At 42.7% G+C, this 25,507-nt stretch overlaps 1 protein-coding gene across 2 annotated transcripts in view; it reads right to left on the bottom strand.

The window, feature by feature from the left end:
* LOC134346902 (E3 ubiquitin-protein ligase RNF167-like) overlaps positions 1 to 25,507 on the bottom strand; it is a 184,760-nt gene that overhangs the window by 89,431 nt on the left and 69,822 nt on the right. For both annotated transcript variants that reach the window (XM_063048736.1, XM_063048737.1), the window contains exons 8-9: positions 24,505 to 24,610; positions 9,965 to 10,058 (exon numbers count right to left, since the gene is read on the bottom strand). In XM_063048736.1, coding sequence (XP_062904806.1) covers positions 9,965 to 10,058; positions 24,505 to 24,610 — 200 coding nt within the window. The remainder of the gene's footprint in view (positions 1 to 9,964; positions 10,059 to 24,504; positions 24,611 to 25,507) is intronic.

Here is a 25,507-nt window from a genome sequence, read left to right as displayed (position 1 = left end):
TTTTGTGTGTGTTGCTTGAATTTCCAGTATCTGCAGATTTCCTCGTGTAGAAGTTCTAATGTGGCTGATTGGATTGCCTTACTCAGGACAGGAGCTCCACCTACTGACAGCTCTAATAGCATTCTCTCACGAGATCTACTGTTAAATCACTGGGTAAATTTAAATCCTTACCGTTCATACTGTGGAGTAACATACAAAGTGCTGGAGAAGACCAGCAGCTCAGGCAGCATCAGTGGAGGGAAAAGGACAGAGGAACTTATTTTCTGAATTTCACTCTGTACAGGAGAAAAGTCAAACTGAAATCCTCAGTGCAGACTAAGTATTGAACTCTGCCATCCCAGGAGGAAAGCATTCTGACTGGTTCCATCACACCTGGCATGGAAAATCCAATGCGCCGGAAGCAGCAGCTGACAGAGTGATGGACTCTGCCAGTTCCACCATGGGCACAGCTCTTCCCACCCATCAAGAATGTGCACAAGATATGATGTCTCAGGAAAGTGACATCCATCAACTAGGACCCAACCCTCCTATCATCAGGGCTGTGCGCTCTTCTCATTGCTACCATCAGGCAGGAGGTATAGGAGACTGAAGATCCAACCTCAAAGTTCAACAACATCTTCTTCTGCACTGCCAGAAAGTCTTGAACTAACACAAAAAATCCTAATTCGACCTAGGACTTCATTTCTTTGTACTTAAATTAATATTGAAATGTTTGTCTATTTTCCCGTGTAAGTTGCATAATTTATATTCATTTAAGTTTGTTAACTTATGTTTGCCATGCTTGTAATTTATTTTCTTTATATACATATTTACAGATACAGCACAGAACAGACCCCTCCACCCCAACGAGCTGTGTTGCCTTGCAACCTACTGTTTAACCCCACCCTAACCACAGGACAATTTATAACGACCAATTAACCTACTAACCAGTACATCTTTGGAATCTGGAAGGAAACCCATGCACTCAAAAGGCTGTGTGCCTCGGCCCCTGACCTAATTGCTTTATAGTTATGACTGTAATGACAAATGTAACTCCAAAGCCATATTTAAGTTTGCTGATGACACCGCTGTCATTGGCTTCATCAAAGGTGGTGACCTATCAGCATTAAGAAGGGAGACTGAAAATCTGGCCGAATGGTGCCACCTCAACATCCTCTCTCTGAATGTTAGCAAAACCAAAGAGTTTAACTTCAGGAGGAGAAAACCAGAGGTCCATGAGCCAGTCCTCTTCATGAGATCGGAAGTGGAGAGAGTCAGCAACTTTAAATTCCTTAGTGTTATTATTTCAGATTATCTATCCTGGGTCCAGTCATTATGAGGAAAGCACGGCAGCGCCTCTACTTTCTTTGAAGTTTATGAAGATTCAGCATGTCACTTAGAACTTTGACAAATATCTATAGTCGTGCGATGCAGAATATATTGACCGGTTGCATCATAACCAGGTATGGAAACACCGATGCTTTAGAATGAAAAAAGGTTGCATCACAACCAGGTATGGAAACACCGATGCTTTAGAATGAAAAAACCTACAAAAAGTGGTGGATACAGCCCAGTCTATCACAGATAAAGCTCTGCACCCTACTGAGTACATCTGCAAGGAGTGATGTTGCGGGAAAGATCTATCATCAAGCACCTCCCCGCCACCCCCCACCATCCAGGCAATGCTACCATCAGGAGGAAGGTACAGGAGCCTCAGGACCCACACCATCAGGCTTTTGAACTAGAGAGGATAACTCCACTCAAGTTCACTCATCCCATTAATAACTGTTCCCACAACCTATGGATTCACTTTCCAGGACTCTTCATCTCATGTTCTCAATATCTATTGCTTATTTATTATTTTTTTTCTTTTTGTATTTTCAGTTTGTTGTCTTTTGCACGCTGGGTGTTTGTCCACCCTGTTGGGTGTGGTCTTTCATTGATTCTATTGTGTTTCTTGTAGGTACTGTGAATGCCCAAAGAAGATGAATCTTGTGGTGGTACAGTAGCATAATGGTTTGCACAATGCTTTACAGTACTAGTGACCCACATTCAATTCCTGCCTCTGCCTGCAAGGAGTTTGCACGTTTTCTCGTAACCGTGTGGGTTTCCTCAGGGTGCTCTAGTTTCCTCCCACAGTCCAAAGACCTACCTGTTGGTAGGTTAATTGGACACTGTAAATTGTCCCGTGATTAGGCTCGGATTAAATGGAAGGGCTGGAAGGGCCTATTCTGCGCTGTATCTCAGTAAATAAATCTCAGAGTTGTACATGGTGACATATACATGTATACGTACCTTGAGTGATATAAATAAACTTCCTCTGAATAGGGAGAATGTACAAACTCCTTACAGAAGGCTGGCCCTGAGTTGTAAAAGCATAGCTCTAACACTACACTACCATGGTGCCCCATAATACATTGTGCTGCAAAGAACAATCTGAGGTTCCCACCTGCATTAAGAAGACCACTATCGTGCCAGTACCCAAGAAAAATAAGGTAATATGCCTTAATGACTACTGCCCAGTGGTTCTGACATCCATCATGGAGTGCCTCATGGCATGCATCAGCTCCAGCTTTTAACTCACTGCAATTCACCCACATCTACAGCAGATGCCATTTCCCTGGCCCTACATTCCTCTCTGGAAGATCTGGACAGTAAAGGCACCTATAATCAGACTATTGTTTATTGACTCCAGGTCTGCCTTTAATACAATAATTCCAAGCAAACTCATCTTCAAACAGGAACTGGAAGTTAACATTTCCCTTTGCAACTGGATTCTTGACTTTCTGGCCTACCGACTTCAAACAGTAAAGACAGGCAGCGGCAACTTCACACAATTATTCTCAACACTGGTGCTGCACAAGGCTTTGTCCTCAACTCCCTACTCTACTCCCTGTACGCCCATGAACTTGTGGCCAGACTCTGCTCTAATTCCATCTACAAGTTGGCACATGATACCACTGAAATGGGCCATCTCAAGTAATGAGTCAGAGTACAGAAAGGAGATCGAGAGCTTAGTGAAATGGTGTCAGGACAACAACCTTTCCTTCAATGTCACCAAAAAATGGCTGGACACCAACTTCAAGAAGGGGGTGATGCACATGCTGCTGTTTACATCAATGGTACTGAGGTTGAGAGCATCAAGTTCCTCGGAGTGGATATCTCCAACAGTATGTCCTGGTCCAACCATATTGACGCCATGGTCAAGAAAGCTCACCAACGCCTCTACTTCCTAGGGAGGCTAAAGAAATTAGGTAACTCTTACCAATTTTTATCGATGCACCACAGAAAGCACCCTGGGTGCATCCTGGCTTGGTACGGCAACCGCTCGGCCTGTGACAAGAAACTGCAGAGAGTTAAGGGCCCAGCTCAGCGCATCACAGAAACTAGCCTCCCCTCTATAGACTCTGTCTACACTTCTCACTACTTCCAAAAAGTAGCCAGTATGATTAAAGACCCTTCCAATGCCAACCTTCTCTCTTCCAACCCCGCCACAAGATACAAAAGCCTGGAAGTATGTACCTCCGGGCTCAAGGACAGCTTCTACCCTGCTATTATAAGACTATTTAATGGTTCCCTATTCAGTTCAATTCACTTCATTTGTGCAGCGGTAAGGGCAACATACAGAGCTTAAGATACACAACACCATACTACATATAGCTAAACACAATATAAAATATTCACAACAGATAATAAATACTAAGACTTAATACATGTAATTTAAACTGTAACTAAAATATAAACACATAATAGAACTGACTGTTTTTACTGTCAAATGTGCTATGCATACTATATATTCAAAATTGGGTATTGAGGAGGTGAATGGAGAAAGGCACAAAACTGGATAAGGCTCTTCTGGTGCAGATGGCCAGGGACCAGTAGTGGCGTCCAGATGGCATGTGAGCGTAGCATGTGTGAAGTGTCTGTGTAACGTCCTCTACTATTTGTTAAGCCTTCTTTATTGTCTGTTTCTTTTGGATGTTGCTGAGTGATTCTTGTTCCTGGCCAATGATTTTACTACTTACTCTGACATTTCTGTGTAGTGGGCTGAGGTTGGCAAGTGTTCACTGCTCCGAACCATGCCGCGATGTTGGAGGTTACCACTGATTCAATGAAGCATTTATAAAATGTCTGGAGAATCGACAGCAGGACCTGAAGTTTCCACATCTTCCTAAGTAAAAATGGCCGTTGTTGGCACATGCAGAGTATCAACTCACCATTGGTCTTAAAGGTAATTTTGTTATCTACAGCTGTGCTAAGGTACTTGTATTCTCCAACACGCTCTATCGACTGGCCACTTATTTCCAGGGTTGGGAATGTGTACTGTTGTTTTCTAAAGTCCACTATTATTTCCTTAGTTTTACTAGGGTTCAGGTCCAGATAGTTGTTTGTGCACCTTCTAGCAAATGTATTGATTTCCTCATTGATGCTGTCATCAGAGTTGGTAGTGTCGATGATGACTGTGTTATCTGAGTGCTTGAAGTACTGCATGCCTGGGTGTGAGCTTCTGCAGTTGTCTGTTCTGCAGTGTGAAGAAGACTGGTGAGATCACCAAGCCCTGTGGTGCTCCAGCTGATATTTGCCTGTTAGTGCTCATATAACCATTATATCTCTCCTTTTGATGTCTGCCTATGAAGAAGGAGATGATGAGGAGTATGAGGTGGAGGTTTATATTCATTTGGTGAAGTTGGTGTCCCATGAGATGGGGTTGCATGGTGTTAAACACACTGGAGAAGTCCACAAACAACATGCTAATAAATGATCTGGCCCCTCCAGGTGTGCGTAGGTATGGTGGAGTAACATTCGTACTGCATCATCCACATGTCTTTTCGGCCTATAAGCAACCTGGAGTGGGTCAGCGAGCACACTTACCATCACCTGTAGCTGTGGTAGGAGGACTTCATTACCAGCGATGATAGAGCTACAGGATGGTAGCCATGATCGCAGGTGGGATTGCTTTTCTTGGGAATTGGGCATATGATGGCTGTTTTCCAAATGGCTGGTATGGAATGTTCAGATAGAGCGGTTGAAGAGTTGACAGAAAATCTCTGACAGTTGTTAACAGCAGAGTTTCAGTAACCATCCACTGATGTTGTCTGGACCTGGTGCTTTACTGGGGTTTGTTCTCCTGAGTACTCTCTCCACCTCTCTCGGATGAAACTCTAAATTGGTGCTGCTAACTGTATCTGATAGAAGAATGGAGCACTTTTCCATCTCCAGTGTGAAGATGTACTGATCAAACCTGCAGTAAAGGCTGTTCAGTCCTTCTGCAAACTCTACACATTCCTCTCAACTTAGGTAGGATGGAGGCCAGTGATTACCAGAGGCCAGCCATTGTTTTGAAACCTTTCCAGGTATCTCTAGCTTTGCCCTCTTGGAAGAGCTTTTCCACTTTCTCTTTGTAGACCCTTTCTTTGTACAGCCTCACCTGAATGAGTTAAGCCTCCATCCTGTTGCCAGGGATAAATGCTCTTTTCTTCAGGTTAAGTGTGTTTTTCAGATTCTTTGTGATTCAAGGTTTTTTTTATTAGAAATACTTTGACAGTTTTTTTTGAGTATGATTATGTCTTCACAGAAAAGTGTATAGTCAGTGACAATGTCAGTAGTCTCCTCTAGGCTGCTTCCGGTCAGCGCATTCATAGCAGTCCAGTAGAGTTTCCACAGATTCTTTATTCCATAGTTTTTTAGCCGTGCATTCCCTTTGAAGTATTGTTTGGCAGGCGGACGCTGGATGAATGATGTTGTGGTCGGTTGTGCATAGTGGGGGTTTACTGTATGCTAGATAACTGTTATTTAAATTCATGTCTTGTCGCCTCCTGTGGCACACGATATATATTGTTGGTATGTGGGCAGAACTTTATTTAATTCTCTACGTGTTGCATGCATGCAGCAACTTCCTCTGCCGAGCGAATGGTGTTTGTGGAAGGTGGAATATAAACCGTAACACAATTCAGCTGGCCAAATTCTCTATTCTTGGTCTAACAGTAGTGGCCAGCAGTACAACATCTGGTGAGCAGTCTGTCTCTCTGACCTTGACAGTTTTGCACCAAGCTTCCTGTATATGTACACATAAACCACCTCTGTGATTTTTACCACTTTTGTTATAATCACGGTCTAATTAAGGCGGTACTCCAAAACCATCCAGAAAAAGTTCTGAGTTTGCAGCCATATCATCAAGCCAGGTCTCTGAGATACACATGAGATTAGCTTCCTTAAGTGCCCACATATAAGCCTCATGGAGAGGATATTGATGGGCTCACAGAGTGCATCACTGATTACATCAACTTCTGTGTGGACTGCAATGTTCCGACAAGAACTGTCCTTTGTTATTCAAATAACAAGCCTCGGGTAACAAAGGACATTAAGGACATCCTGAACGCTAAAAAGAGGGTGCTTAGAGATGAGAGTACGGAGGAGCTGAGGGCAATACAGAGGGACCTGAAAGCCAGGATCAGGGAGGCTAAAGACAGGTACAGGAGGAAACTTGAGTGGAAACTCCAGCAGAACAACATGAGAGAGGTCTGGAGGGGGATGAGGACCATCACTGGGTTCCGGCAAACTAGCAACAGAGGAGCTGAAGGCAGTGTGGACAGGGCCAACGAACTTAACATGTTCTTTAATAGATTTGATATTGTGGCCACTGCCCATTCCCCACGAGTCATCTGTTGTCAGCCCCCAACCAACACATGTTCCACTCTCCCCCCCTACCCCTCCTCACAGTCCCCCACCCTGCTCTCATGACTATACCCCTTCCCCACACGAAACCACCATGGTGGGCTTCACAGCTGAACAGGTGAGAAGACAGCTGAAGCACCTCAACCCAAGCAAGGCTGCAGGTCTGGATGGTGTCAGTACCAGGGTGCTCAAAGCCTGGGCCCCTCAGCTATGTGGAGTACTTCGTCATGTCTTCAACCTGAGCCTCAGTCTCCGGAGGGTTCCTGTGCTGTGGAAGACGTCCTGCCTCGTCCCTGTGCCGAAGACGCGCGCCCCAGCGGCCTCAATGACTACAGACCGGTGGCATTGACCTCCCACATCACGAAGACCCTGGACAGACTTGTTCTGGAGCTGTTCCAGCCTCTGGTCAGGCCACATTTAGATCCCCTCCAGTTCCCCTACCAGCCCCGACTAGGAGTTAAGTCTACCTGCTGAACCGTGTCTACGCCCACCTGGACAAGCCAGCGAGCACTGTGAGGGTCATGTTTTTTGACTTCTCCAGTGCGTTCAACACCATCCGCCCTGCTCTGCTGGGGGAGAAGCTGACAGTGATGCAGGTGGATGCTTTCCTGGCGTCATGGATTCTTGATTACCTGACTGGCAGACCACAGTACCCGTGCTTGCAACACTGTGCGTCCGACAGAGTGATCAGCAGCACTGGGGCTCCACAGGGGACTGTCTTGTCTCCCTTTCTCTTCACCATTTACACCTCGGACTTCAACTACTGCACAAAGTCTTGTCATCTTCAGAAGTTTTCTGATGACCCTGCCATAGTTGGATACATCAGCAAGGGAGATGAGGCTGAGTACAGGTCCACGGTAGGAAACTTTGTCACATGGTGTGAGCAGAATTATCTGCAGCTTAATGTGAAAAAGACTAAGGAGCTGGTGGTAGACCTGAGGAGAGCTAAGGTACCGGTGACCCGTTTCCATCCAGGGGGTCAGTGTGGACATGGTAGAGGATTATAAATACCTGGGGATACGAATTGACAATAAACTGGACTGGTCAAAGAACACTGAGGCTGTCTACAAGAAGGGTCAGAGCCATCTCTACTTCCTGAGGAGGCTGAGGTCCTTTAACATCAGCTGGACAATGCTGAGGATGTTCTACGAGTCTGTGGTGGCCTGTGCTATCATGTTTGCTGTTGTGTGCTGGGGCAGCAGGCTAAGGGTAGCAGACACCAACAGAATCAACAAACTCATTCGTAAGGCCAGTGATGTTGTGGGGATGGAACTGGACTCTCTGACTGTGGTGTCTGAAAAGAAGATGCTGTCCAAGTTGTATGCCATCTTGGACAATGTCTCCCATCCACTACATAATGTACTGATTGGGCACAGGAGTACAGTCAGCCAGAGACTCATTCCACCGAGATGCAACACACAGCGTCATGGAACTCCTCTCTTGGAGGATCAGACACCCTGAGCCAATAGGCTGGTCCTGGACTTATTTCCTGGCATAATTTACATATTACTATTTAACTATTTATGGTTCCATTAATATTTAATTATTTATGGTGCAACTGTAACGAAAACCAATTTCCCCCAGGATCAATAACGTATGACTATGAATATTTAATGTTCCCTAGTACAATAAGATGGATTCTTGGCCTCATGATCTACCTTGTTATGATCTTGCATCTTAATGTCCACATGCAGTGTGCTTTCTTTGTAGCTGTTACACTTTGTTCTGCATTCCGTTTTCACTTTACCTTGCTACATGTGACAGTAATAAGACAATTCCAATTTTTCATGCCATTTAGGACTTGGGTATGTGTGCCCGTGACAACAAACTTGAACTTGACTTGCAAAATGGTTACATGATATTCGTCAATGGTGACATGATTTTGGAAAGGCATAAAACATAAAGCTGAGGCTTGAGAAGCACCAATGAATCAGAGGGACAAAGAGCTCTGCCTCCAGCCTGGAGTCTATCAGCGGAAATTCCACACTGATAGCCATATCTGGCCTCACAGCCCAGCCTGTAGATGTTGGCCATCAAGTATATCTTTTTTGTAGCATTCCACCTGTTGCCCTCTATATCACAGCAATTCATGTTTTACCGAAGTATTTAGATGTTGTGAAAGCCTTTGCCTTCATCACTCACTTCCAGGATCCAGCCACCCAATTCCTTCTCAAGTTGCCTCTGAATCCTTCCCTCACTGTCAGCAAAACAAAGGAGTTGGTCTTTTGACTTCAGGGAGGGTAGGGATGACATGCTCCTGTCTACATCAACATTGTTGAGGTTGAGAGGTTTGAGAGCTTCAAGCTCCTAGGAGTGAACATCACCAGTAGCCTATCCTGGTCTAACTTATGACCTTCTAAAGTACCAGAGGATTTAGCTTTGACATGCTCTGGGGAGGCTGGCACCAAATATCCCCTTGAACTTAAGAAGCTAGTCATTAGTGGAATCTTCCCCACCTGCAAGAAAGGTGGGTGACCCGCTGGAAACAGATGTGGCTGGATGTGGGTAGAATGTTGTCGAAGTGTTACAGTATTATTGTGGCTCAAAGCTCATTTATTCTAACACAAGGACATGGGGACTGCAAGTGGACCTGCTAGAGCATAGTACACACCATCTGCAACCTCCTCCAGGAGGCTTACATTGCCCAGTCTAATGCAACGCCTTTACACTGATTTGATTAGGCTTTTAAATGTTCAGTGGCATTTAAACCCAAAGTCTGGGGAACAACTGAGTAGCCCATTCTTATACTGATTCTGTATGGTTTATTAAGATTAACTGGACGATCACAAGAAGGTGCTCAAGTGGAATCACGCAATCAAGTTAAAGGATTTACAAACAAGACCTTCAACGTTCATCCCTTTTAAGACTTCCCCTCTCTGAAAACAATGCGGGTTTGGATGCCAACTAAGCAAAGTAGCCATTACCTAACATACGTACACACAGTACTGAGGCTCACAGAGTTGTGTGGGAATATGCATCTCTTGCACTGTAATGCAAAGTTGTACAAACTGACCAACTCCATGGAGACAGGCCCAAGCCAGAGTGAGCAAAGGGAAAAGGAATCTTCAGGGCAGAAAAGAGAACATAAATCAATCGGCCATACCCTTCACTATTCTGGCTCCAGGTTTGTCTTGCCCTTCCTTACAAAGGTCATGGTCATTATGTCTAGGATTAATCAAGATTTGTTTTTTCATTCACAAATGAAACAAGCACAAGTTCCTCTCCTCTGATGAGTTACTTGGCTGTTTCCTCTATTGTATTTCTCCATTCCTGAGAAATGCTATTTCAGACAGTGTCCCAGTGTTCCTACCTTTGCTGAATTTATGGACTGGAATCTTCCTGAGCTGGTCCTTAGAGAGACGGTTCCTCCGGATCCTACGTTGATACTGCACGCATCTCACTATCTGCAATGCAAAGAACAGAGGAAGGTCTCAGGGCAGGGGAAGATCTCATACTACAGAGTGTCATTTTTCAATGAAATGTTTCCCCTGAAAATCCACTAACAAAGTTCCCTTAAAACATTGATTTCTCTAACCCAGCAATTTTTCCCTCCCTTCCTCCTTCCCTTTCTCACTTTTTCTATTCCCATTCTAATTCCCCTCTTACCCCTTCTCTTCTTCCCAAGCAGGCCTTTCAGTCCAAATGGTCATGCCAGCCAAGATACCCTTTTAAGGCTGTCCTATCCGCCCAATTTTGACTCAGATCCTTCTAAACCTTTCCTTACTAGTGTCTAATATTGTTATTGTACCTGCCTCAACCACTTCCTCTGGCAGATTGTTCCACATAAGTCTGCCCTCCGGATGACCAATTAAATCTTTCTCCTCTCAGCTGAAACCTGTTCCCTCTAGTAATTGTTTCCCCATCTCTGGGAAGACAACTGTATACATTCATACTGTCTATGCCCCTTGTGATCCTATACCGTGTAGTATGGGGGGGGTGCTGCTGCACAGGATTGTCACAAGCTGCAGAGAGTTTTAAAATTAGTCAGCTCTATCACGAGTACTAACCTCCGTAGTATCCAAGGAATGGTGCCTCAGAAAAGCAGCTTCCCACCACCCAGAATATGCCCTTTTCTCATTGCTGTTATCAGAAAGGAGCTATAGAATCCTGAGGGCAAACACTCAGTGATTCAGGAACTGCTTCTTCCCCTCTGCCATCCGATTCCTGAATGGGCACTGAACCCACGAATACTACCTCACTAATTTTTTTAAAATTTTAGTTTTTTGCACTACTTATCTTAATTTAACAATTTAATATGCATACACACACACATACATAAATTATATACGAGGGGTGATTGATAAGTTCGTGGCCTAAGGTAGAAGGAATCAATTTTAGAAAACCTAGCACATTTATTTTCCAACATAGTCCCCTCCTACATTTACACACTTAGTCCAGTGGTCGTGGAGCATACGGATCTTGGACCTCCAGAAAGTGCCCACAGCAGGGGTGATTCATAAGTTCATGGCCTAAGGTAGAAGGAGATGAGTCATACAGCTCTCGTTACATGCACATGCAGTTCAATTCTTTCAGTGATTATGCAGAAAGTTTGAAGTTAATACATCATCAGTTAATAACTCATCAGGGGTGATTGATAAGTTTGTGGCCTAAGGTAGAAGGAGATGAGTTATTAACTGCAAACATTCTGCATAATCACTGAAAGAGTTGAACTACATGTACATGTAACAAGAGCTGTATGCCTCATCTCCTTCTACCTTAGGCCAAGAAGTTATAAATTTCTGGAGGTCGAAGATCCGTATGCTCCACGACCGCTGAACTAAGTGTGTAAATGTAAGAAGGGACTATGTTGAAAAATAAATGTGCTAGGTTTTCTAAAATTGACTCCTTCTACCTTGGGGGGGGGGGAATGATTGTGTGTGTGTGTGTGTGTGTGTGTGTGTGTGTGTGTGTGTGTGTGTGTGTGCGCGCGTGTGTATGTGAGTGACAAATCCCGACATCTTTTTTGCACTCTATCCAGATTAATGGCACCTTTCATATAATATGGTACCAAAATTGAACACAATATTCCAAATATGGTATCAGCAATGTATTGTGTAAATGTAACATTTATAATGCCGTAACCAAAGTGGACAGGCTGCATTGTGTTCATCTACGACAGCACTACAGCATGATGAGAAACTGCAACATGCTCATTCTTACAGAAACGTGGCTCCAGGAGAACACCCCATTACCATCAACCTTCAGGCCATGCCACTCAGGGTCTTGGGCTATTTGTTTTTAAATGACAGTATATTTTTCTGCTATTGTAACTGTATGTGCTATGTGCTGTGTGTGACTGTCGGTACTGTTTTGAACTTGGCCCCAGAGGAATGCTGTTTCATTCAGCTGTATACATGTATATAGCTGAATGACAATTGAATTTAAACTTGAACTTCTGGCGATGGAAACATTGATGAGTTGACATGACAGACAGAGCAATAGCAAAATGGGATTCATCCTGTAAAATATGAGAAAAAGCATTTTGGGAGAACTAATAAGGTTAAGACACTGATGAATAGTAGGGACCTGATGAAGGGTCCTGTCCCAAAATGTACTTTATACTTTATTGTCGCCAAACAATTGATACCAGAAAGTACAATTGTTTGGCGACATTGACTCTTTAATTCCTCTCCATCAGGGGTTTTCAACCTGGGGTCCACAGATCCTTCGGTTAATGTCATAAAAAAGGTTGGGAACCCCTGCTCCATATAGATGTTGCCTGACCTGCTGAGTACCTCCAGAGGTTTCTATGTGTTAGTCTGGATTTCCACCATCTGCAGAAGCTCATGTGTTAATAGAAACATAGAAAACCTATAGCACAGTACTGAAGACGTCAACAGCTCCCTGCATCCACTGAGCAATTCTATTATACAAATCCAGCAGCCTTCTAACATGGATATAACAAATATCCCTGATAATCCTGGAATAAGCAAGAGAGTGCAAGACTTGCCTTAGTGCAACATGCTAACCCTACTACAGTGAAACAGATTTTTGAAAGATCCTGGCTGTCAATATCTCTGAGGACCTAACCTGGTCCCAACATATCAATGCAGCTGTAAAAGCAGCAAAACAGAGGATATATTTCATTGGGAGTTTCAGGAGTTTTTTTTATGTCATCTAAAATAGTCATAAAATTCTATAGCTATATCGTGGAGAGCATTCTAGCTGGCTGCATCACTGTCTGGTAGGGGGGAGGGAGCTACTGCACAGGATTGAAGTAAACTGCAGAGAGTTGTAAACTTAAGACAGCTCCATCACGGGCACTAGCCTCTGTAGTATCCAAGACATCTTCAAGAAGCGGTGGCTCAAAATGGCAACGTCCATTATTAAGGATGCTCTTCACTCAGGACAATTCTTGTCATTGTTACCATCAGGAAGGAGGCACAGAAGCCTGAAGACACACACACACACACACACACACACAATGACTCAGGAACAGCTTCTTCCCCTCTGCCATCTGATTTATAAATGGGCATTGAACCCATGAACACTAACTCCACCACTACAATTTTATTTGTTTTTGGACTACTTTCTTAACATAACTATCTGATATATATAGTTACTGTAATTCTTTTTTTCATGTATTGCATCGTACTGCTGCCACAAAGTTAACAAATTTCATGACCTATGCCATGATTTTGATTCTGAAAGGTCCATGAACCCATCAATACCGTCTTTCTTTTGGTACTATTTATTTTTTATATATTCTTATTACAACTTACAATAATTTTTATGTATTGTGCTGTAATGAAGCTGCAAAACATCAAATTTCACGACATACATCGGTGATAATAAACCTGATTCTGACCTGTATTGGAACGTGCACACAGAAAAGCTTGGGTCTCAGATTTATGCCAAAGACACCCAACTCTAGCTCAGAACCTCCTTTGTCTCTACATTGTCAAAAGTGATTGATGTAGGGCAGTGGATGTTGTCTATTTACAAGGTCCACATGGTAAGCTGATCCAGATGATGAAGGTGAAGATTCATCAGATCTGCAGTTTGGATTTAGAATTAGCTTGCCCATAAAAGACAGAGGGTAGAAGTTGAAGGTTGTTATTCTGACTGGATATCTGTGACCAATGATGTCCCAAACAGGATCAGTGTTGTGACATCTGTTGATATATAATAGTGACTTGGATGAAAATGCAGTTGGGTTGGTTAGTAAGCTCCTCCATGGACAGTTGCAAGCCCAGCTGCGATAGGAGGAGGTTCGACATGGGGTTAGCAACCCCATCCTTTAAAAATAAACAGAGCTACAGGAATGTCAACTCTGGGAGAGAAGAGTCTTTGCCTAGAAGATATAATGGAAGATTATATCCATGTTAGAAGACCACTGGATTTGTACAATGGAATTGCTCAGTGGATGCAGACAGCTGTTGTTATCTTCAGTACTTCCATAGTCCCTACTATTCATCAACACAAGAATGCTCTCCCAGGGTAGTAAAAACCACAAGTCTGCAGAATCCACAGGGCCGATAAGGCAGCCCCTGCTGGCAGTGGCCCAGTAAAGGTGATAGGCTCTAGTAAGTACATTTGCAGATAACAGAAAAAAATGGCAAGCAATGAAGAAAGTTGTCAAAGATTATGGCAGAGTATAGATTAGACAGATATTGATGAGAAATGACAGATGGAACTTAATCCAAACAAGTGTGAAATTATGTACTTTGAAAGGTCAAATGTAAGGAGGAAGTATCCAGTTAATGACAGGGCCCTTAACAGCACTGATGTAGAGAGGGATCTGGGAGTGTAAGTCAAGCAGATAATGTGGTTAAAAAAGCATATGGTATGCTTGCCTTCATCAGTTGTGGTTTTGAGTACAAGAGTCAGGAAGTCATGTTGCAGCTATATAAAATTTTGGTTAGGTCATATTTAGAGTATTTTGTGCAGTTCAGCATCCCAGGACAGGAAGGATGTGGAGTCTTTGGAAAAAGTGCAAGAAAGTCAGCGGGATGTCTCGATTAGAGGGTATTAGATATAAAGAGAAGCTGGACAACTTTGTTTACTCTGGGGCGTCAGAGGCTGAGGGGAGATCTGAGTAACACATACACACACAAAACATTGGAGGAACTCAGCAGGTCAAGCAGCATCTATGGAAATAAATAAAAAGTCTAAAGTTCAGACTGAGGCCCTTCTTCAGGACTGAGAAGGAAGGGGAAGATGCCAGAATAAAAAGGTGGGGGAGGGGAAGGTGATAGGGTGAAGCCAGGAGGGTGAGAAAGGTAAGGAGCTAGAGAAGAAGGAATTTGATAGGAGACATTAGTGGTCTGTACAAGAAAGGGAAAGAGGAGGGGACCCAGGGGTAGTGATTGGCAGGTGAGAAGAGGTAAAGGCCAGAGTGACGAATAGAAGAGCAGAGAAGGACAGAAATGTTTTTTTAAAACCGGAATGAGAAATTGATATTCATGCCATCAGGTTGGAGGCTATCCAGATAGAATATACGGTGTTGCACCTTCACCCTCACACCTGAAGGTGAGAGGGAAAAGGTGACAGGAGATATGCAGGGCAAGTGTTTTTAAACTTACAGGAAGTGGTGGGTACCTGCAATGGGCTGCCAGGGGAGGAGCTACAAGCAGACACAACAATGGTGCTTAAGGGTCTTTTTGATAAAGAAATGAATATGCAGAGGGGGAGGGGTTTGCTCGTATGAATCTCATGCAGCCAGAAGGGATTACAGGTGTCCCCCACTTTTCAAACGTTCGCTTTACGAAACCTCACTGTTACAAAAGACCTACATTAGTACCCTGTTTTCGCTTTCAGAAGGTATTTTCACTGTTACGAAAAAAAAGCAGCACGCGATAAAAAATCCGTGCAAAAAAATCGCACGCAATAAAAGGCAGCGCGCACCCCTAGCAGCCACTCTCCCCCGGATTCTCGCCAGCACTGCTTAAACACGTGCCTGTGAGCAGCCGTTTGCAAGATAAGTTCTGAGGTATCAGAAAAGCCTGAAAGAGCTTGTAAGGGTGTTAGTTACACTTGGCGTAAAACTAGATATAATTAAGCGTTTTGATCGTGGTGAACAAAGCAAGGACAACGTGAGTTTGGCTTGTGGAAGCTGATGAACATGATGTTGAAGAGGTTTTAGCATCAAGAACTGACAGATGAAGAGCTGATGCAATTGGAAGAAAAAAGGATAACAATCGAAACCAAATGAGTAATGATAAAGTACGACTTTAATTTTGAAAGGGTACGTCGGTTTAGGAGATATTTGCAGGATGGTTTGAGTCCCTACAAAGAACTGTGTGATAGAAAAATGCGCGAGGCTCAGCAGTCAAGCAAGCCTTCCACATCAGACGACGAACCTCGACCTTCAACATCGAGGCAGGCAGTCATAAGAGAAGATGAGCCGCCTGCTCTAATGGAAACAGATGATGAGATGACACCCCAGTGTCCCACCACCCCAACCCCCAGGCCACGGACAGATACCGATTCATGGAGAATGCAACAGTAGCCAGGAGGCACACAGCACATCTTTAAGAAAAAAGCTGAAATAAACATGCTAATTAATAGGTGCCGCCGACACGTAATTGTCAGCCCAGGTCAGAGACGACGCAATCAGAAATCGGTATTGATCTGGGCCGACAATTACGTGTCGGGCAGCACCAAATTAATTAGCTTGTTTATTTCGGCTTTTTTCTTAAGGATGTGCTGTGTGCCTCCTGGCTACCGCTGCATTCCTGCATGCTTCGTGGCAACGTATCGCTCGGCGGCCTGGAGGGTGGGGGCCACTGCACCATCCCAACCTGCGAGGACTCAGTCTAACACACCATCATCAGTGTGCTCAGCAAGCTATCTTCCCAATTCCCCTAAGTGATACTACACTGTACATACATTATTTCTACTTTATATTGGCTGTGTATTTTTATGTGTTATTTGGTATGATTTGGCAGCTTCATAGCCTAAAGGTTACTGGAGAGAGTGTTCTTGCCAACAGCGCTTGCGTGAGATTTTCTGCCGACGGCACTTGCGTGAGATTTTCGCTATAGAGAACAGTTCAGTAATGATTGTGGAAAAGTATTTCTACTTTATATAGGTTGTGTATTTATCATATCATTCCCGCTTTTACTATACGTTACTGTTATTTTAGGTTTTATGTGTTATTTGGCATGATTTGGTAGGTTATTTTTGGGTCTGCGAACACTCACAAAATTTTCCCATATAAATAAATGGTAATTGCTTCTTCGCTTTACGACATTTCAGCTTACGAACCATTTCATAGGAAAGCTCTACCTTCGGATGGCGGGGGAAACCTGTAGTTTAATTTTACATTGTGCTCAGCACAGATGTACTGGGCCAAAACACCTGTGCTGTACCCTATATTCTATGTATAAAAACTTCTGATGTAATTATCAGGATAATCAGAACCATAGTCTTTCGTCTCAAGCTACGTCCACACTAGACCAGATAATTTTGAAAATGCCGGTTTCGAGTAAAAACGACAGGCGTCCACACTAGGTGTTTTTCAAAATATCTCTGTCCACATTAAAACGGATATTTGGGCGAATCTACTCCTACTGGGCATGCACAGACACATCTACAGAAAACAAGCAAAGAGGAAATGGTATAATATTTACGTTTCCACTGCGGCGTTGTGCTATTTCCATTGGTCAAAAACTAGAGTACCAACAATAACAGCGAAAGAAAGTTTTCAACAACTTCTTCGAGGAACACAAAGAAAACCTCCACTGGAAAAAGCAGACCGGACTTCTTCGTTTAGACAGACAATGAAGTGCAGCTGTTTCTGCGAGTTACAAATGACTACAAAGTCAACAAAGCAGTGGAGAACGTGGAGATGTTTAACTCCAAACAAGCTATTAACGTAGACAATAAAGTAAACAACACTCGCATGAAGCTGTTCTCTACCCAAGATCAACAAGAGAGTGGAACCTTCTGCTGCCAGATCTGCACAGTATTTCTGACATTAATATTTTTAAAGATAGACTCACTCAAATCAATTTAGGAGATCTAGTCAAAAAAGCTCACTTTACAACTTAAGGGTACGTCCACACTACGCCGGATAATTTTGAAAACGAAGCTTTTCTCTTCGTTTTGACCTTCTGTCCACACTGAAACGGCGTTTTCATCCCCCGAAAATGGAGATTTACAGAAATGGTCTCCAGAGTGAATAAATCTGAAAACGCCTAATATCCATTGTAGTGTGTACGGGGTAAACAGAGAGATTTAAAAACGCTGTCATGACAACACCAGAACAACAATGCTTTTTCTGCTTCTGCTTGGTACTGCGCAAGCTGTTATAACGCGCAGTCGGTGTGAACAGCGTGAGAGTTAGATTGTAAAGTGAGCTTTTTTGACTATTTAAAAACGCTGTCATGACGTGCCAGATGTTCATTGTTTTCTTGAATGCAACTACCTGACAATTTCAGAACAGACGGCAACGAGACTGAAGCCAGAAGGGTTAGAAATGTACTCACCAAATACTTTGACCCATAGCTTACTGAATAAATAAGTATACTCACTTTGCCCTGTTTTCTGTCCTTGCTTGTATGAAGGTGGTTTACCTATTTATGCAAGTACAAGTAATGTGGACGAAGATATTTTGAAAAACGCTTAGTGTGGACGCCTGTCGTTTTTACTCGAAACCGGCGTTTTCAAAATTATCCGGCGTAGTGTGGACGTAGCCTAACTCTCATGCCATTCACACCGACTGCGCATTATAACAGCCGTTCGGCAGTGCTTGCGCAGTACCAAGCAGAAGCAGAAAAAGCATTGTTGTTGTGGTGTTGTCATGACAGCATTTTAAAATATCTCTGTTTACTCCATCCACATTACAATGCGCAACAATCGTTTTCATATTTATACTCTGGAGAATGTTTCAGAAAAGCTCCGTTTTCGGGGGTGAAAACGCCATTTCAATGTTGACGGAGGGTCAAAACGAAGAGAAAAAGCTTTGTTTTCAAAATTATCCGGCATAGTGTGGACGTAGCCTTAGGATAATTTTGAAAACACTGGTTTCGAGTAAAAACGACAGGCGTCCACACTAAGCGTTTTTCAAAATATCTTCGTCCACATTAGACGGATATTTGGGCGAGTCTCCTCCTACTGGGCATGCGCAGGACACACAGAAAACAAGCAAAGAGGAAACGATATACTTCGTGCACGTTTGTCCAGTTACAGAGTAGAAACGTTAAAGGAATTGCTCTTGGTTCTCGCACAGGAGGACTTAAAACTTAAAAAAAAACAAATACTGGAGTGTATGGAGGCAACCAACAGGGAGTTCATGGACATTATGACCCAGCTGACGAGGAACACTGAAAAACTAACTCTGTTACATTAATAAAGCACCTTGTTAAATGTATAAAACGTCTGCATCAGCGTTATCTTGTATTTCCATACAATGTTACATTAGGCTGTTACACATTTATTGTCAGAGAAGTACTTGCATAAATAGGTAAACCACCTTCATACAAGCAAGGACAGAAAACAGGGCAAAGTGAGTATACTTATTTATTCAGTAAGCTATGGGTCAACTGGCTTCAGTCTCATCCGTCTGTTCTGAAATTGTTAGGTGGTGGCATTCAAGAAAACAACGAACATCTGTTCCAGCACGTCATGACAGCGTTTTTAAATAGTCAAAATAACTCACTTTACAATTTAACTCTCACGCCATTCACACCGACTGCGCGTTATAACAGCTTGCGCAGTACCAAGCAGAAGCAGAAAAAAGCATTGTTGTTCTGGTGTTGCCAAGACAGTGTTTTAAAATCTCTCCGGTTACCCCGTACACACTACGCCGGATATTAAGCATTTTCAGATTTATTCACTCTGGAGAGTGTTTTCGAAAATCTCTGTTTTCGGGGGCTGAAAACTCCGGCTCAGTGTGGACGGGAGGGTAAAACGAAGAGAAAAAGCTTCATTTTCAAAATTATCCGGCGTAGTGTGGACGTAGCCTCAGTCTGAATCTCCTGACTTCATTACTCTCTGGCATGTGTCTGAGAACGAAACAGACTAATTGAAACTTTAGCGGCAGATTTGTATCACTACAAGCACCTCCTTAACAACATTCAACTCTGTCTCTGCATCAATTCATCTCTTAATAAGCCTTATTGTGCCTTTGTTATTCTAGACAAGTATTTTAATGCCATTCAGTTCAGTCACTTTGAAATTCCTCTTTCTATAAACACCAGGTTAATCTGTTATGTAACTGGCAACAATGAATATCACTCGAAACAGGTTATATAAAAACAACCAAACATTTATTAAACACGTAAAAATGATAAGGAAAAAAACAGGAAAACTTTAACCGGAAGTTAACAGATATGCAGCCGTTCACCAACTTGCCATTCGGCTCTGGTTCTTAAAGCGTTAAATGTGAAAACAGTTCTTAAAGCGATACAGTCAGATATAGTTCTTAAAGCCGTAACTTCGAAAGTCCAACAGATTTACACGTTCAATTGGGAGAGACTTCTCTGGAGAAGGATTTCTTCACAGACGCAACTTTCCTGCTGGTTCTGTCCACAGGATTCACGATGCCGAAAATAAACAGTTTAAATCAACTGACCTTAAATTCCTTTAGAGAGAGAGCACAGCTTTGCATGAACTGTTTGCTCTTTTTGGCAAGAGTTATCCTCGATGCAGGTAGCTACTCCTCCAATGAAGACTCAATAAGGTCGATCCTTTATTAAACTGCCAAATGATGCCGACTCCTCTCAACACTTTGATCCTGTAACTTCTATAAATTCTTCACTCTCCCTTCTACTGTTGGAATTGAATAAATCAACATATCTAGCAAAAATTTCCAGTCCTATAATATGGTATCTTGCAACAGAACGCAACATTCTGTTTTAAAAATGAAACTGTCACAAAAACAAACACGCAACAGAAATGGAGATACAGCACGTTCTACCTGGAAATCAACAAACTAAAAACCCACTGCGTCACCTGAGTCGACCCTTATACAGTCATGGAGCACATGTCATCATGTGACCTCACATCGGCGGGAAAATCACATAAGGTGACCTCCAAAAGACCATTACATCATTCTCATAAAAAAAACACAGATCTCCTTGAGCATGTAACAAATCAAATATCTACAGCCTGTGCTCTCAGTCACATCTGATTCTCTCACACCCATCATCACAAAAATCTCAATGGCTTCCGATTAATTTTACTCTTGTTTCTGGTCGCATCACTACTTCTACAATTCCCGCCAGCCCTACAATTCTTCAAGATCTATAGAAACTTCAACAGATGTGCAGTAGAGAGTGTATTAACTGGCTACATCATGGCCAGGTATGGAAACACCAATGCCTTTGAACGAAAAATCCTACAAAAGGTAGTAGATTCGGTCCAGCACATCGTGGGTAAAGCCCTCCCAAACAGAGCACAGCACATGACACACAGTCGTAGGAAAGCAGCATCCATCATCAGGGATGCCCACCTAGGCCAAACTCTCTTCTCTCTGCTGCAATCAGGTAGAAGGTACAAGAGCCTCAGGATTCATACCACCAGGTTCAGGAACAGTTATTACCCCTCAACCATCAGGCTCTTGAATAAAAGAGGATAACTACACTCACTTGCCTCACCTTGAGATGTTTCCCATAACCAATGATCTCACTTTAAGGATTCTTTATCTCATTATCTCATATTCTTGTTATTTATTGCTATTTGTTTATAGTTGTATTTGCACAGTTTGTTGTCTTTTGCATTCTGGTTGATCTTTCATTGATCTTGTTATAGTTACTATTCTACACATCTGCTGAGTATGCCTGCAGGAAAATGAATCCCAGGGTTGTAATGTGACATATATGTACTTTGATAATAAAGCAACACACACAAAATACTGGAGGAACTCAGCAGGTCAGGCAGCATCTATGGAAAAGAATAAACAGTTGACATTTTGGGCCGAGGCCACTGTTGTATCAGGCCAGATAGTCTCATGTTTGATAATCCCGTTTACTTTGAACTTTGAAGATCTCTGCACTCCTGTTCACTCAAACACAAGAGAGTCTGCAGATAACAGGAATTCTGCAGATGCTGGAAATTCAAGCAACATACATCAAAGTTGCTGGTGAACGCAGCAGGCCAAGCAGCATCTATAGGAAGAGGCGCAGTCGACGTTTCAGGCCGAGACCCTTCGTCAGAGTCTGCAGATGCTGGAAATCTAGAGCAACACACACAAAATGCTGAAGGAACTCAGCAGGAGTGGTGGCATCTCTGGAGGGGAATAAACAGTCGACATTTTGATTGGGGAGCATGCCTTATCAGAATAGGTTGAGTGCCTTTTTTTCTTGGAGTGACGGAGGATGACAGCTGACCTGATAGAGGTGTATAAGATGATGGGAGGCACTGATCGTGTGGATAGTCAGAGGCCCCAGGGCTCAACTGGCTAGCACGAGAGGGGACAGTTTTAAGGTGCTTAGAAATAGGTACAGAGGAGATGTCAGGGGTAAGTTTTTGAGTGGTGAGTGCATGGAATGGCTGCCAGTGACGGTGGTGAAAATAGGGTCTTTTAAGAGACTCCTGGGCAGGTATATGAAGTTCAGAAAAATAGAGGGCTATGGGCAACCCCAGGTAATTTCTCAGGTAAGGACATGTTCGGCACAGCTTTGTGGGCCGAAGGGGCTTCATTGTGCTGTAGGTTTTCTATGTCCTATTTCAGGCCAAGATTCTTTATCAGGACATAGATCATAGAACAGTACAGCAGAGGAACAGGTTGTTCGGTCCACAATGTCGGTTGTTTATTCTCCTTCATATATGCCATTTCACCTGCCGAGTTCCTCCAGTATTTTGTGCGTTACTCTGAGTTACTTGTTTTTGCCTCTGTTTCTATCCTTTTTAAACCTTTTACTTTCTCCATTAGTTATGCACTTGCTTTAAATGCCACTTTTGGAGGAGCCATGTATCTATTTTCTGTCTGTATTGTATTTTGTGTTGCACGCTTATTATGGATAATTTGTTACATGGGTTGGGGAGTGGTAGAAGTGAAGAGAATAGTTATGTATTCATGCTGTCTTGTGTTCAGTTTTCAGTCTGGTTAGAGTTTGAGGCAGCCAGGAATGATATTTTTACATTGATTGCTTTCACTTAGTTACTTTGCTTTCTTTATCATTTAAATACTTCTAGATTATACTTTGTTTAAACAATGTTTTTATACACCTACACTGTTTATTTCATTATTTTGCTATCTTAGTTTCATTCATTTTATCATTACAAGATAGTTTGTCTTTGCTGGTTTCTCAATAAAGGATCAAATTGACTTTGAGAACTTTGTGTCAGTGTCTCAGTGCTTTTGGTTTGTTTTAAAGTAACCACTATAACTTTACTCTTTGCTTATTATCCTTTGCTGAATTGTTTCAAAGCTTAAAACAGGGGGCAAGGTTTGGTTTTGCACAGGCCAGACCAATGATTCAATTCTTAGAACATACTGTATGTATTAAAATGGGCACGGGGAGGACCTGACTGTTGTATCCAACCAGTGAACTCTGACCTGTGACTTGGAACTAGTTTCCATCTCCTTCAATACAGCACTGAAATTTATGCCTGCCTGAGAGGAGGGGAGGGGAGGGGAGGGAGGCGAAGTGGGCTCAGAAAAGGGTCAGAGGTCATGAAGGAGGGTAGATTGATGGATGATCAGAATGAAGAGATTTTTAACTGTAATGTGCAGATTTTTAACATCATCATCATCCAGGCCAAGCTCTCTTGTCGCTGCCACCATCAGGGAGGTAGTACAGGAGCATCAGGACTCATACCAACAGGTTCAGAAACAATTACCCCTCAACCATCAAGTTCGTAAACCAAACAGAATAACTTCACTTGCACAATCACTAGGGTTGCAAACTTTCTCACTCCCAAATAAGGGACAAGAGTAGCAGTCAAATACGGGACACTTGTGTTTACACCGAAAAAGACTACCATGACCATGAATCCTTGCGTGGGCACCGGTGTGCGCATGCGTGATGTGTACATACATGACGTGCGCATCTGTATACGTACTGATTTTTTTCTACAAATCGTTTCTGGCGATTCTGTTCAGTGAAACTACACTGTACATACATTATTTCTACTTTATATAGGCTGTGTATTTATCTATTCATTCCTGCTTTTACTATATGTTAGTGCTATTTTAGGTTTTATGTGTTATTTGGTATGATCCGATAGGTTATTTTTTGGGTCTGAGAACGCTCAAAAATTTTTCCCATATAAATTAATGGTAATTGCTTCTTCGCTTTACGCCATTTCGGCACAAAAGGTTTCATAGGAATGCTCTACCTTAGCGGGGGAAATACAGGACAAGGGCGGTCCCGTATGGGACAAACTAATTTAGCACGATATACAGGATGTCCCAGCTAATACGGGACAGTTGGCAACCCTAACAATCACTGAACTATTCCCACAATCAATGGACTCTTCATCTTATGTTCTCAATATTTAGTTCCCATTTATTTATTTTTTCTTTCTTTCTTTCTTTTTGCATTTACATAACTTGTGTTTTGTATACTGGTTAAACACCCAGGTCGGTGTGGACTTTCACTGATTCTGTTTTGGTTACTATAGTATCATGGATTTATTCAGTATGCCCGAAAGAAAATGAATCTCAGCGCTGTACATGGTGACTCTGATAATAAGTTTAATTTGAGCATTGAATCTTCTACTCCACAGACTCCAGTATTCACAAGTTATGGCTGCTCGTTCCCTTTGCTTCCAGAGTCATTCTGGAATCTAGTTAGCAACACCCATAAAATGCTAGAGGAACTCAGCAAGTCAGGCAATATCTGATTATTTGGGTTCACAATATTTCAACCAACAGGGTGAAAATTGGAAGACAATGATGCTGAAATACTTTTGATATGCAGAACTCTAACAGTGACATGACCTGCAATATGCACTTACCATGACAGTGATCATGACGACAATCACAATTCCAACCACACCAGTAAATGGAATGAGGTAATATCCCAGCGGGAAGCTGAAGTCCGGCATCAATAGAACGTACGCACTGTGAACAAACACAAGGAGGAACATTTGGAGGTGGAGAGATTGATGCAGGCAGCTCTGAGGAAAACACACCACACCACGACAGGGACAAATGGAGCCACCATATAAAATACCATAACAGTAAAGTGGCGTAAATGATTTCTGCAATGCACAAAATATGCCAGAGTACAGTCAACATTCTAGGCCGAAACCCTTCCAGTGCTGAGGAAGGGTCTTGGCCCGAAATGTCGACTGTACTCCTTTCAATAGATGTTGCCTGGCCTGCTGAGTTCCTCCAACATTTTGTGTGTGTTGCTTGGATTTCCAGCATCTGCAGATTTTCTTGTTTGTAAGTGATTTCGGCAATGCAATCAGACTAATGCACCTAAGGGAGCCAAAGGAATCTGCTGCCTCACAAAAGCAGGGGACAGGCATGACTCTGATGTCTCTTCTGAACTCCTACAGACAGATCATCTCTTCCTTCCCACTCTTTGTTCTGTTAGCACCCCACCACCCAGGACATGCCTTTTTCTCATGGTAGCAGCAGGAAGGAGGTACAGAAGCCTGAAAGCGCACACTCAGTGATTCAGGACAGCTTCTACTCCTTTGCCATCCAAATAGACATTGAACCCATGAACATCACCTCACTATTTTTTTATTATTTTTGTTTTTGCCAACTTATTTTAACTGTTTAATATACATACATATACTTACTGTAATTCAGATTTTTTCTATATTTATCATACATTTCTTGTTAACAAATTTCATGAGATATGCCAGTGATATTAAACCCGATTCAGAATCTCAACCCTTCCTGACGTTGTGTGTTTGACTTGGAACAAGCTTCCATGTCCTACAACAGAGTTCTGAAGCTTCTGCCTGGCTAGGGGGAGAACGTGGTTTTTGAAGGATATAATGG

This window comes from Mobula hypostoma, chromosome 5, assembly GCF_963921235.1.
Source record: "Mobula hypostoma chromosome 5, sMobHyp1.1, whole genome shotgun sequence".
NCBI lineage: Eukaryota > Metazoa > Chordata > Chondrichthyes > Myliobatiformes > Myliobatidae > Mobula > Mobula hypostoma.
Note: the sequence above shows the minus strand (reverse complement) of the source record. Positions and strands in the feature narration are given on the sequence as shown.